Source organism: Lineus longissimus, chromosome 4, assembly GCF_910592395.1.
Source record: "Lineus longissimus chromosome 4, tnLinLong1.2, whole genome shotgun sequence".
In the NCBI taxonomy this organism is placed as follows: domain Eukaryota; kingdom Metazoa; phylum Nemertea; class Pilidiophora; order Heteronemertea; family Lineidae; genus Lineus; species Lineus longissimus.
The window spans coordinates 3,169,202-3,184,175 of record NC_088311.1 but is presented as its reverse complement, the minus strand read 5'-3'; the positions used below and the strand labels follow the sequence as shown (position 1 = coordinate 3,184,175).

Genomic DNA, 14,974 nt, shown 5'->3' with positions numbered 1-14,974 from the left:
TCTGGTTCCCTGTGCTTTCCCAAATAATGCTTGAGGTGGATCAGCTATACACTACATCTTTCCCAAGAAACCCCCATAGATAGATTTCAACCATGTCTGTCAGTCTGCCTCTGTTGTAGCGACTTCACAAATCTACATCCAGAATGTCACATATGCTACACAAGGTAGCACTCATTTACTTTTCTTAGTAGATCTACTTCTACTCCAGACATCGACCTGCTTTCGGCAACATTTCCGGAATGCGCTGGGTTGCCAGAGGAACATCCATATTATAATCCTCATAATCTCTGCATCGTATTGGGGATCTTTGGAACGAGTTTACAATCCCCGATCACTCAAACCCCAAAAAAAGGTCATCGGTTGACTAACGAAGCACCAATGTTCAATGGATTTATAGTTGAATGCGATAAGTCATTTCCGATCGGGGATTGTAAATTTTAACCAAATCTTTTGCTGTCTTATTCACATGTATTATGTCATTGTTGTAGGCAGGTTCTAGAAAGGTTCTATGCCTCTTGCATGCATGGAGAGTCCTGGACAACCCAAGACGGATTAAAAAATGTTATCTTTCTATCATTGTCCAGGGGCAGACAAATGAAAAATCTCAGTTGCACCTCTTTTGCCGTCTTCCTAGAACTTATCTTTTGTCACCAAAGCCACTGCTGTCATGGTCTCCCACGGTTTTCTTGACCCCACAACTGAACCCTATGCTGTGGTGTTTGTCAGAAAGCCTTCCTCATGAATTTTTGTACTCAATTGGCCAACATGGCAAAATACAACTATGTCCAGATCAGAAGCGATAAATGAAACTTAAGATTCGATGATATCAGTGTTAGCATTTATTTACAAATTCTCTCCACACACATGTAGCTGCATGACATGTACAAAAATAACACTAGAAAATTCATTTTTAACATGAAAAAGAGTTAATACAAATATTCTTGCACAGAATAAGCATGTGCAACCTGCATAGCTAACAGTTTGTCTAAAAGCACATGAAGGCATTCAGCCCACACTAACGTGCATGACGTAAGCAGTACGAATCCTGGACGGTATCTCATTGTGAGCCTGATATGCTGTAGTTACTTTGTTCGAAATCTCCAATATTCTTCTTACTTGAAAATAGTAAGCATCGACATGCACAAGACATCACAAAATAGCATAGTACTGCTTTGTTTTCAAATCCTAAATAGCACATTTTTTACCAAATTATTTTTTAATAAAGTTCTTCACTTTGATAAAATTCATGATAGAAAATTTAACATCATTATATTATGACCTCGTCGTTTATTTAACCCTTGGTGGCCATATTTGAATCAGCAGTGTCTAACCTTAAAACCTATCCATGCTGCCATAAGATGAAACAGTGCCAGCAGTATCTACCATAGAGCTAACCTCATCCCCAGGTCTTCTACGAAGATCACAAACTCTAGATATGTCGTTTCCTAGGGACAAGGTTGCTGTAAAGCTAAGTGATCACCCACCAGAAACGACCCCCAAATAAATCAAGGCATCGATCGGATGAATGTGGTGCTGCCATTAGTAAAGATTGTGACGCACATTTATCATACAGCGACAAAACGTTACAATAATTTTATAAAAGTTTTGGTCCCTGTCACCAGGATTGTGCCTTCGCAAAGAAGGGTAAACATGCATTCCCTAGAATGTAGGGTTATCATCAACATCACAACACAACAACACATGGACAATGAACATTTTGAAAATTACACTTATTTAAAAGTGATCGAAAACGAAAAGTCCTCAGATTCAAGTCCCACACTGAGGCCAGTCTCTTAATATACATGTACATGTATCTCTAGGTACACTGATAGCCAATAAGCAGACAAAACATAATGTACATTAAAAAATAGAGTAACATTGCTCAAGCACTTTACGCTTGGACTAAACTTTAGTCGGTCAGTCAACTGTTTATAAAACTACATGTATTGTAGAAATAAATCCTTCTGGATTAGAACAGACTTCTCTTATTATATCTCCTCCTCATTTCAAAAGTAGGTTAGAGGAGATCATGAACCTCCTGCCATGAAATGTATTGCCACGAAATATATCTTGAAAGTAGGAGAAAAAGGTTGCGTAGTGAAAACTGTCGCTTTTTCTCCTCAGATACGAAAATATTGACAACTTCCATCCATCACGAAATATGAAATATGAAATGAGGAGGAGCGAAAACCGATGATCGGAAACACCCACGAAATATTTGAACTATTTCAACTACTATCAAGTGTCAGTCTTTCAAACTCTTCATTTATAAACAAAAAATATACAACAACAAAAGACTAACATCTGTGGTATTCTCCTAGACATTCTCGAAGTGTCAAAAACAATGTCTGAACAATAACCAACAGTTTTGTTTTTAATCAGGCAATGTACCCAAACGGGATAAACCAGACACGGCCGAGTAGTCCTCATCCATTGACCATGATGATCACCTGAACTAAAGTCTTCCCTAAGTCACAGCAACTAGGCAAACACAGTCACCATCTGCCTGATTGCACCTGTTTTTCTCTGCCTTGGTTCACCCAGTTATCAGCAAGGAACCCGTTTCTGAACAATACTTTATCCATTTAGCACCTTGAAAACTGGCTCTGCAATTCCTAATACTGTGTTTGCAATACAGTATTCAGTCCTAAAGTCTGTTCAGTCACCAGTGTCGCGCACAGCTGGTTGATATTGCGTAAACAATGGGTGCTTGAGACACTCCTTGGCCTGCGGTCGGTCCTCGGAATTATGTTCCAAGCAACGCAGCATAAGATCCCGAACTGGAGGGGTCAGATGGTCTGGGATGGGGGGTGCTTTCGTTGCAGATGCAATCTGAAAAGAATGAAGTCAAATATAAAAACAGAGCGACACTGGATCTCAATGTTTGATTCTGTATCGAGGAATGCTGCACAATAAAGAGCACCAGTGCATAGCTGACTTAAAGAGGCAATGTTTTCTAACACATGTGGTAGAAAGGGATTGGAATGGGCCCCCTGTTTTCCTAATGGCAAGATTTAGAGTGTACGAAAGGATTGTTGGAACTAACCTTGAAAATCAATGCTAAATGATTCGATAAATCCGAAGCGTTCCACGGTGGTTTACATGTGGCCATCTCAATCATCACACAGCCTATACTCCAGATGTCACAACTTCGCCCATAATTCTCCCCTCGTAGAACCTATAAAAGAAAAGATATGACAACGTTAGAGAAAGGGCCAGGTGAAGAAAGCGACTGCTTTATGCGTTTTTAGGCGAGTAACGTATTTTTAGGCAAGTTAGTCAATCGATCTCGTCAAAGTACTAAGAGAGAGAGAGAGAGTACCAGTCATGTCTTGTCTGGTAAGGGTTCCATGAATGGCGTTAATATTGGAATAAATACGAAATTACTACCTTACCTCTGGGGCCATAAAGGCAACCGTCCCAAGCAATTGTCCCTTGAATTCACCGGCTTGAGTCTGATGTGCAGACAGCTTGGCAGAGGCACCAAAGTCGGCAATCCGCACTTGTTTTCCTGAGCTATCGACGAGCAAATTTGCACCTTTAAGGTCTCTGTGCACGATATGGTGTTCGTGGAGGTAGGAGAGACCCTTCAGGACCTGATGCGTGTAGCTGATGAGCACAGTCTCTGTGAAGGGTCCATACTTTTCGAGCAGGTATGCCACCGAACCACCTTGAAAAAGAAAAAGATGGCCTTATGAACCTTTTATTCCCGATGGATCATGTGAAGTAAACTGGCGCATTGAGAACGCCTCTGTAATGGGGTTGAGTCCAAAATTAAACTATTTAAATGATGGACTATGATGGTGAACTTGATAGAGGACAAGGTAACAGTTGTTGAGCAGTTTAAGAAAGACCCGGGTCAGATCAGTTATTCTTTAAATCATTGTAGGACTCACCTGGCATCCATTCGACGAACATATTAAAGTGACATCCCTCCTGAGTAGCACCAAGGATACGCACTATGTTCGGATGGTTCAACTTGGTCATCAGGCCAAACTCCTCTTTGATAGAGTCAACCACTTTTTCTTGATCAGAGCCCGAGTTCCGACAAAATGCAATCTGAAAGTCATGAAAATATTGACTCATGAAAACTAAATGTCATTAAGATGCAACTTGAAAGATGGGCCGGGTTAACAACCAGGCCATCACGATCAATGCAGATGAGTGGAATGATTTCAATCAAATTCCAATGACTTACCTGTTTCATGGCCATAATAGTACCAGTCTTCGCATCCCTGGCCTGGTAACACGTACTGAAAGCTCCAGTACCCAACACCGGCCCCTTCAGCCAATCCACATCCTCCCGATACACCGACTTGAACGAGTCAACATCATCTTCCTCCTGAGGAAAATAAACCAGAAAAACTGAATGTAAAATGGTAGTCCCAACCAAATTTTAATGGCTACTTTGAAGTATTTGATAAGGAAGAGTCTAGTTGATCAGGGATGGTTATTCTATCTCAGCAGTTCAGATTTGAGAAGAAATGCTACACTGGGTTCATCACAAGGGCTCTGGTCCTCAGTCAGTGATTTGTTCACCTCAAGTGGGGAGTGATAATCAATAGAGGCATGGTAATGAGAGTATATAGAAGATTGGCAGCGGGAAATAAACTGTACCTCAGGTTGTATTTTGATTGTTGCCACCTCGTGTGGTTTGGTGGAGAGACCAGGAACGTAGGGTAGCTTTTCTTGTTGCAATGTGGAGGCCTCCATCGCGCATGCTAAAGCTATCATCTCTTCTTCTTCAATCTCATCCTTACAGCCATAAGGATCATCCGTGTGATACCATCCTGAAAATAGTATGAGAGGACGCTATATTTTCTTTTCTTGTCACACAATCAAAATGCACTAGTTCACTGAAAGAGATTTTCAGAATTTTCAGTAGAATGATATTGATTCCAAAAGTTATGGATTGGCTGAAGTAGTGCTTGACATTTAAACTAATGAACAAGTTCCAAGATTCTGTCTCTTACCTGCAGTATCCAATGGCAGTCGTGGCTTCTTGATATTCCGCTTTGGCGATGTGGCAACCTCCGTTTTGAATGTGATGAGCTTATCCTCTGGTGTAGGTGGGGACAGGGTGACATCTGAAAGATCAACCTCTCTGGACGCTGGAAGACTAATCGTATGACGGATGGACCCATTTGGTCGGTAATTCGACTTCTGCTCGCATCCACATTTCCGAGGTGGAATCGGTGGTTTCCCAGAGGTGGAAGATCCGCTGCCTTGATGATTTTCGTAGCCAAAATGGCTAGAATTTTCATTTGATTTTGGAGTTGGCGGGGGCGTTAGATGGCCCTCTGGCAAATTAAGATTGCTCTCTTCATCAGATTGCCTGCAAGCTCTTGGTATGCTCGATTTCCTACGTTTTGTTGGGGAAGAATTTCTCCGCCTTCTTGCACGAGGATCTTGAGGCACTTCCGGAATTAACGTTTGCTCGTCACTTTGTTGGGGAGCTTCTTCAGTTTCTGTGACAAATGCGTTGTGATCATATGCAGGCTCATGTTGTACCATCAACGCCACCTCTTGGGCAACTGTGAACTCATTTGCAACAACAGATAACCTACGTTTCATCCGTAAATGAAGACTACGGTCCAGCGACGACAACATGCCCTCAATTTGGCTGAATATTTCAGGAATGTGGACGGTCAACCGAGCACTCAGGATGTACACCCTTCGCGCATATTTACCAATCTTGGTGTGTGAATTGTTCACTTCTTTCAAGGCAAACTTGAGCACCGACAACAAACGTTCGTAATTTCCCGGAATTTTTTCCCCATCCTCGTGTTCAGACGCATGTTGCCGCAGGATGAAATGGGTTGGGTATCTGTCAATCAACCTATCAATCATGTACAGTCGCCCAAGCAACCATTGCCAATGGACACTGTGCTGTGAGTAGTCTTTTAAGATGCATTTCAGGATGAAATCAACACCATCGTCAAGGCCCACGATATCTGAAATACACAATCAAAAGCCATTTCCTTTTGCTGCAAATCACATGAAAGAGCCATCCAAGCAGTAGTTTAACCAATTCTCACCAGCTAGCAGTACCTGTACAATAAGCAACAGAATAACATGCTCCTTCCGTCTTAGCTTAAACCTTGACCCTAGTTTTTACCCACAATTCCCATACAACTAGTCAGTCAAAAGACAACGCAAGACTACACACCTGTTGTGGTAGTCCTCCTCCCAATAGCTAGCTCCCCCTGTTGGCATTTAGCTAACTCTTCCAGTGTCGATAATGCCAGTTGACTTGTTCTTCTGTTCGAGTCCGCACATTTCGTCAGAATTATCTCGACGACCGGCATCAGACATTTCTTTAACCAGGCGACTTCCTCCTCTGTTGTGCAGGCGAGACAGGATAGGAGATTCCTTAAACATTTCTGAAGAGAAGACATGCAGACGTCGTCAAATATGCAGAGATTCAAAACCCAATCCTAAAACTTGTTGACCCATTCTAATGCACTTCTGACTTCACTAAGGCACCATGTGCTATAATTGGATCAATTTTGGGCAAGCCACTTGACATGTTTGAATCTTTTGATGGTGACAGTAGGGTTAATGACCAAGGGTGACCGAGAATGATTACTGAGTGATGTCAATGAAGGGCATTAGGAGCCCCCGCCCATGCATTATATCCTTCGATATCAAACTTACTTACCAGGCCAGCCACTAGGACTTTGTAGACAGGGTCCCCACACACCATGGCTAAAACTTCACAGCAGGATTGGACCAACTCTTCCTTAGTTGGCTGTTCTGGTGCATTTGTAGCAAGGCCACCACTGGTCTCTCCAGTCAATGCTGACATCACACGCTGGCTTAGGTGGGGCATGGACGTCTCTCGCACAACCCAACTGCGGGAGAAGAGGCATGACACTAGGTCTTCACCAAACAGCTGGAATTAAAAGATGATAATGTTTTAAACCTAAACGATGATTATTTGATAATAGAACTTTAAAAGTGCATTCATGTTTTTGATAAATTATCCATGAGGGAATGTGAGAATTTACTAACCCTGATCCATGGTCCAGCCAGGTCCCTATGCTCCTCCGTAATATCTTCTGCTTTCGGTAGAAACATTTCATGAGCGTTTGGTGGCGACGGTGCCCTGGGACAATGCTCTTTCTGATCGTTGCCCCTAAAAAAGGTCAAACAATGTGTTAGATAGGCCTTTGAACACGAATTCTCAACATTTCAAATTAGATGCCTTTCATTTGTTTCAGTTAGGAATGTGAACACAAAACGCTAAAAAGCCACATGAGGGGGCAGATCACTGGATTACAGCCACAAGTTCACTTCTACATGTCATAGGGGCTAGGGGCTACTATAGGCTTATGGTACCTCAGTGATATTGACATTAAGGGCATAAGACTTTGAAGCTTACCTTTGATGAAGCTGCTTCAGACTCCACTTGGTGCGGCACAGGGGGCAGATCAACGGATCATTCTGAAGCCGGCACTCCTCAAACCCTGAAACACCAATCATTTCAATGACCTTCAAGGCAGACAGTGTCTTATGGTATCACCCTGCTTTGATCCAACACTCGGCAGTAGTTCCAAATTCACTGAAAGTCACTTTTCCAAAAAGACTGAAAGTCACTGTTTTAAATAGTTTGAGTGTCACTTGACACAGAAAAGAACACTCAATACTTACAAATTGATATGCAGTGATGATGTAACTTATTCTGGCAGCCATCCTCGCACTGGACCAGGCTTTCCCCATCAATCATCTCCAACAGGCAGATGGGACATAGATCTTCCTCCTCATTCGTACTGAAATGATACATCAAGTTCATATCAAAAAGTGTCCATATTTTCAACTTTTTTATTTCGCAAAAGCTACGTAATAGTTTGCCACACCTCTAAGACAGTTTGGTCACTTCCAATAGACAAATTGTACTATTGGTTTCTTCAAGTTGTCTTGGTTCGAACAGCAATTCAAGCAATCCAAGACCATTCCAAAATAACGCTTACCCCGTATCACTGCCACTAAGGCTCTCTTGGGATGAGCGGATGTTTTCATCTCTCTTCTTCTCACGACCGGCACTTGGAGATCTAGACTTCCGTTTCTTCTTCCTCCGATCGTAAAAGTTGGCAAAGAGGGACTCAACCTGAAAGTAAGATCCAAACGTTACATATCTTTTGGTGAAATTTTTCCATTTTAACCCTCTGACATGTTCCAGACGAAATTCATTTGGTAATTGGGATGAATTTGGCTGTAGTCATAAGATCAGCGTTCATGGTTCAGTCTGTTCCACCAGATCATCTAGCAAACCCTCTTGCACCATCCATAAACTCTAATGATACCCCCCCCCCCCGACATACTAACCTCAAAATTCTTGAGTTCCCTGTTCCAGAGAGAGGGATCACTCTCACTCACTTGCAGCACCCTCAACATGACGAACAGGAGATGAATACAATGTGGCCCTTTACCACAGCTGCAGCTCTGAAAACGGAATACAGATTTTAACATTTAAGTTCTCTGAATGAAGGGGTTTTTGTCCAAAAACATCACTCAATTCTCACAAAAATCTCGCTTTATGTCATCACAAAATAACAGAAAAAAGACTAGGTGCCTACCTGTGGGCCAATGATGACCTTGAACTTGTGGCTCGGCGAGTCCCCACCAATCTGGAGCGAGTTGGGTCCTATCTGTTGCAAGAGGTATAACCGCGCTTTCAGTGCCTTGTTGACACGTTTCTTGGCGGCATCGCTGTTCAGGACAGGGTCCAGGACACTACTTGGTGAAGGGGTACGGCGACCACTGCTAAGGCTGTTTTGTTTGACTTTTACCTGAAGAAAACATGATGATAAAGTACCCAAAGCAAAAACTATTGGTCCCTTCTTGACACAAATGAAAGGTAGTGAATTTATCTTGAATAAGATCAAAAATATCTCACGTCATGTGAATATCTTGGTCAAGATTTTGAATATCAAGACAATTGAGAATATCTGTCAAGGGCAAACATGAGAACAGATCATTTGAAATACTAAAATTAGTGTCCAAACAGAAATGGTACAAAACATACCGAATTACTTGGCGATTTCCCTCTAGATACAGGAGAGTTTGGACGGCTAACGACTTGTCTTGTGAAGGCACTATCTGAATAGTTCGGGGACGGAGTACGATTGTAACGCCTGGTGGTGAGGCCTGATGATGAAATACCATTGCTGCCTGTGATCTGAAATTGACATAGAATACATCAGTCACAAATTCATCTAAAAAAAAACTTAGTTTCTGGTTGAAAGTTCTTACTACAGCATCAAACACATCCAAATGTCTTAGACATGAAACATCTGGCACGAGTCAGATGTATATATTACATGAGGCTAAGGAGATTACAATTACTACAGTGTTCTCCAAGGCTATCACTTAAAACAAGATCTTCTGATCTATCATCTTACCACCAACCAGTCTAATCCTGTTAGCTTGTTGGGGACTTCTGCCTTCTCAGAGCCTTGCGTGTCAAGATGCTATGTTATTGGTGTTCTGACAGGATTTCTTATATTTGTTTCACTTGCCCTTTGAATAAAAATGACTTGTCAAAACTGACAATTACCTGAGCAGTTGATGAGGGTGCTGCCGATGAAGGAGGTAACACATTTGGCTTAGCAACCTGAAAAGAGGAGAACAAGAATCATGGAAAGGGCACGCATTATAGGGTTAAGATGTTGTCGTCAACACTTTCTTAGAAATCATGCTGTTATAAAAGCTGCATCTCCAAGTAACACTAATTAAAAGTACAGGCCAATAGATACTAGTATGTATGCATCGATTATTGATTATACTGATTAGTGTATTGATTATCTGACTAACGCACACACGGGTCATGCGTGTCACATCCCATGTATGACAAGACTTTTTGTCAAGGTTAAGGAGTTATTACTACTATGATGTACAAGGGCGTCAATTTTTAAGAAATGCTACATGCAAGATATTGGTCAAACTCAAGTAAAGCACTTCTCAGTTTCTGAAAACCACAGTGGAGAGACCTTTGATTATGTGATAGCAGCAGTAAAGTTAAACATAGCCTTCACACCGGTGCCGCCGAATCTTCTTGCAAGGGTCTTACTCTCAGGCATGCATTTCAAAAGAGTAGATGTGACTGACATAGGCAACATTAACCAGCAGTTGAAAGATTGTCCACCACAACACCAACATGTGTCTGCGTGTCTTACTCTTACAATATCAAAGCGACAGTAACTTTTATGTCATCGTACCTTCGATGATATTGCAAGCCCTTCGGGGATGTCGAACAGAACACAGCCTTGTTCACCCATCAAACATGACCACTGGGTCTATTGACACTTGATCTATAGCCTTGAGTGCCAGGGGTGTGATCAACTCTCAAATGAAACCTAACCATTATTATTGAGTCAATGTTGTTGAATATAACAATTACACCCATGGCATAGGGTAAAGATATATCAGTGACATTATGCCAAGAAGCAAACTTTGATTGTGAAAACAGAATTGTGAGATGATTTTGTCTTCGGTTAGAATTTCAACACTTTGTCTCAAATTTGGTTCACTCTACTGATGACAATGAAAAGGATATACTTAGTCTTCAAGGACACCATTATTGCACATCATCAGCCAACGCCATCATTTTTATGGCCATAAATCAAAACTTAAAACTTAGTCCAAGATCTATAATACACAGTTGAATAATTGATGCAACACATTTTTTCTTTATTATTCACAATATTGCTCAACTGCTGCCATTCATTACTTTCTACAGAGCAAGTGCCGAGTGCCTATGACAACAATAATTCATTTAATATTCAAGTTGCTTAGGAACTCCTGGTACACTCAGCTATGTCTGTTTTACTGGTTCCATTGATTTTTCAAGCAGAGGGTGGGGCCTTGAAATTTAGCAGACGACACCCACTTAAAGTAAATAATTTTAATGATTTTAATCGAAAATCAATAAATTTTTGAATGTTCTGAGAATACATGTAATGTTGTTTTACATTGTGTGACAGCATAGTGCATCTTTTGATAGTGTTTATTGAGTAAACTTCAGGACAAACATGTATGTGTGACCTGGGGCAAAATTGCTTGAACTTTGAATACATGTTATAATGATCATCCTTAGGTCGCCCCAAAACAACGTCACAAAACATTTGTGCGCTTTAAAAGAAACTCTCGGGCTGATCATAAGTCTTTTCAAAAATATGTAAAGCTTCCTTGAAACCATACAAATTCATATAACAAAGGACGTGGCCCGATACTTCATATTGAATCATAGCCCAGTATTCTGTGATAATAAAGAACTACCTTGGACAACTCTCTAAACTGGCTCAAAAAGGGGACTTTCAGAAACTTCTTGAAAAGACAAATTCCACTCTCTCACAAATCATAAAGGTGTGCATAATTTGTGTTATTATAAAGATTTGACACACTCTGATCTCTTTGAATACTTTTCAAGTAGCACCTCAGCAGGTGACTGAAAACACCCGTTGACTCATCGTGGATTTTTGACACACATTTTAATCGAGTATGTGTGATAAAATGGAGCAGGGCATGAAATACAGTGTAAGGCAAATGCGGGGGCAATTGTTTCCCATATCATAAACTACCCTTTGTGTTTGAGGAATTGAGATCGAACAGGCAGTATTGGTGGTGTCGCCAAACACACCAAATTTGGAGCTAAAATATCGGCCTAAACTTCGGAGCCTCTCCAAGGTTTTTGGCATAATGACAGCTCCTCCCAAGCAGTGTTTGCTGAGACAACCAAAACCAACAGTTTTAAATACTCTGAGTAACATCACCTAGCTGTCATGGCTATCTATCTATCTAGCAGATTATTTTCTCTAAATTTTTTATAGGATCTGATTGTAGGTGACCGACCAGCTAGCTGAGTCAATTATGCTAATATTTATCATGCTAGCGAGCTGATGATTCAGTGCCGCATCAAGTGATTGCATCGTACCACTGCACGCAGCACTTGGTTTTACAAAGCGGCAGACGATAAATAATCAATGTTTTTTGCGCAGTTATGAAATGACCCTAAAAGTCTATTGACTTCGTATCAAAAGGAGATTGTTATACACTTTCTAAAATACGGAGGACACCTACATATATTTTTGGACTTTGAAGTTTTCAAACTAGAGCATCAGTAAACATGAACATTGCCAGAATCAATGAAATCACTCCAATTTTTCACAACTTTGTCACAAATTCGATATTACTCATATTCTGTCTTTATTCTTCATTGTTGACATTTATACAATATATCACATGACACAGCAGCAAATTCCCAATAATTTGGATTTATGATGAGTAGATGAGTATCCAATAGATGGAATTTCTTGGAAGTTGTCCAGGGCCCTGCTGAGCTAACCAATGTTTACAATGCTATTTCTAGTAAGGTCAAGCTGTGCCACTGGATGGAGTTTGGCATCAAGATAAGAGTCAGGGTGGGGCTGCACTGTGTCATGGTCAACTGCTGCAGAAGCCAGAACTCAAAATTGCCGATGTAAACAAACAGGGCGGGGTTACTTCAAGGACAAGAATACAATATCTAGAGTATAAATCTGACTGATCGGTTTTTTGAGTTGCATGGCAGTTTTTTTGCTTGAAATAAATAAAGATTTCATCTCTACTTTTGATCAGGCCAACAATTTTGACCAAAGTTAGCGACAAATGTCATTTACCATGCAGTGAATGCAAATGTAACACTTCTGCAAAAACACTCCATTTCATACTCAAGTCTTTTTTGAGTTGTCTGCCCTATCAAACGGAATGTTACGGGGGATTTCAAGCACTCTTCTCTTTCCCGCCAAATGTCTCAAGCACGAATTGGCTTACAGTAAAAAAACTATACTGAGAAGATTTGGCGGGAAATTGAAGGGTTCTTCAACTCCAATACAAATTCACCTTTAAAGGGGACATTTTGCCGAAGCTAGAAGGTCAAATTAGCCGTCTTCAGGTGGCGAATAACAAGTTAAGGGGCTGGCCATGGGTTGTGTTTGATTCAAAATTATATAATTCACATTCTTTTTACAAACATGAATACTTTCGATGTACTTCAAGATCTGAGACCCCTACTGGCAACTTTGTGTAACTTAATCTGAACTACCTCGCTCCTGCTGATAGTCTTCCTTAAAGGGCCAAAGAATAAAAGTATACAAGTAGCAAAAGAGTTCTCACCATGGGTCCCCTTGCTTTCTTCTCTTGGCCATCTTTCTTCAAACCAGACTTAAGTCGCTCACGGATTCTGCTGTCTTCCAGCCTGTCATCCTTAGCCAGTCTTTTGCCATCTTTTGCCAACCTATGACAGAGAGAAAAGGCGACATGATTTTCAAAACTAAATCTGAGCAAAATAAAGAGAGCAGATAACATAAAATTACTCGTATGCCTTTACTACAAAAGACACTTTTCTTAATGGGTTTGGTTTCATGGAAGCCTTTGGAACAAAACACTAAAAACCTAGTTAAGAACTGCATCAACCCTCAAGTTAAACATTGTCAAAGTCAAAGACCAAATTTGTACAATTAACATTTTGTTCACCATTTCTTTAACACTGTGGATTTTTCAAGTCTCAGGATAAACCACACAAGTATTCATGCCTTTCCAGCTATTGCACACCTAAATTCAATGTCCCACTGCACGACTGTCCCCATAACTCTTCAGGACAATAATGCATACAAAACCACCACAGAAAAGTTTATCAAAGTGATTCACTGGATATGAAAAGGTTCAACAACCATATCGGATATAAATAGCAATCTGAAAGATAACGATATCACAAGTGGTTTTACTTTACTTTGACCAAATGACCAGATATTGAGATATTAATAGGACATTTTGTTGCCCTTCCTAAAACTCTACTGAAACTCTCAAATATCTTTTAAAATTCAGATGACATGCATAACTTATTTCACGATAACAACAATTATCGCAATTGATTTTTCACTATCCGAGTGGCTATGACGTCACAATCACACTTCCCTAACGATTTCACTGACGTAGACGACACTGATGTCTACTTAGTGCTTTTGTAGCTAGGTAACTGTGAATACTATGGGGAATGCTTTGTGGGACAAGAACTTTACTGCGTGTTCAATGCATTTATTGATCCTTCTTGGAAATATGGCTTTTATTGACTGCGTGTTGCCGTGTGTTTTCAGTAAAGGAACTAGAGCAGGCTTATGATGGGCTGACCTTCTTTAATGTTATCATTTATTATGGGGGTACCCGTATTTGGCAGTCTTTACAGATAACAGCCGTTAACAAGCTTAGCTGAAGGATTTTCCTGTATGTTATGTCATTACATAGTGGAAGAATACTTGTTCAAGCAATGATCACCCTGGACACTCTTATAAGTCAACTCAATGCCCAAGTTGTCCCTTAGCTTACCTTTCAACAGGCGAATCTACTCTTCGTTCCAAGTCCTCACATCGTTCTTCAGCATCCAATTTCCTGTCATGCTGTGGGGACTTCGATGACCGCCGTCGACTTCTTAGCTGCGTTGAGCAAGGAATTAAAGTGGAATCGTTTGAAATCTCCACTTGTCCTGTATCCCGAGGACACACGCTTACTTTCGTGGCCATTTTTTACACTTATGATGTGATCTATCCTGCATCACACAGAACCACTGAAAATGAACATTTACACGCTACAGTATGTATACAATGTATCTCACTACTGAACATTGTGTATTGAAAACAAACATGCCCCAACTTCAGTTGCTGTTTACGCAATGAAACTACACCCGATCACAAAAAAATATGCGTAAATCGAATGAGTAGATCTTATGTCAGCATCATGCATACCTGTCACATAAATTATTGATTTCCTTATCGGGATAATTCCATGTTTTGTGAGGCAAATCAACTTCACCAACTAACTTGAGAGGAATTCCCACCTCGTTTTGACTTGGGGAAAGCATGACTCATGTCTATTTTTAGTAACAAAGCAAACGGCCTATCGGGAGTTTTTCTGATTCGTTAATAAATATTTTTTACAT

The 14,974-nt window shown here is 40.7% G+C and overlaps 1 protein-coding gene across 2 annotated transcripts; it reads right to left on the bottom strand.

The window, feature by feature from the left end:
- Positions 1-821: 821 nt before the first annotated feature.
- LOC135486115 (mitogen-activated protein kinase kinase kinase 1-like) lies at positions 822-14,871 on the bottom strand. Of its 2 annotated transcripts, XM_064768644.1 has the most exons (20): positions 14,781-14,871; positions 14,365-14,602; positions 13,156-13,276; positions 9,560-9,616; positions 9,029-9,181; positions 8,580-8,792; positions 8,329-8,445; positions 7,974-8,110; positions 7,654-7,772; positions 7,385-7,469; positions 7,015-7,138; positions 6,662-6,895; positions 6,170-6,383; positions 4,974-5,954; positions 4,618-4,790; positions 4,199-4,342; positions 3,897-4,059; positions 3,396-3,670; positions 3,047-3,178; positions 822-2,832 (listed from the first exon to the last, which is right to left on the bottom strand). In XM_064768644.1, the coding sequence occupies exons 2-20, from the start codon at positions 14,556-14,558 to the stop codon at positions 2,659-2,661; spliced, it is 3,810 nt and encodes a 1,269-aa protein (XP_064624714.1). In that variant the 5' UTR covers positions 14,559-14,602; positions 14,781-14,871; the 3' UTR covers positions 822-2,658. The 2 variants fall into 2 exon arrangements, with proteins under 2 accessions (XP_064624714.1, XP_064624715.1); XM_064768645.1 differs by lacking the exons at positions 14,365-14,602; positions 14,781-14,871 and adding an exon at positions 13,594-13,681.
- Between the last annotated feature and the right edge of the window lie 103 nt (positions 14,872-14,974).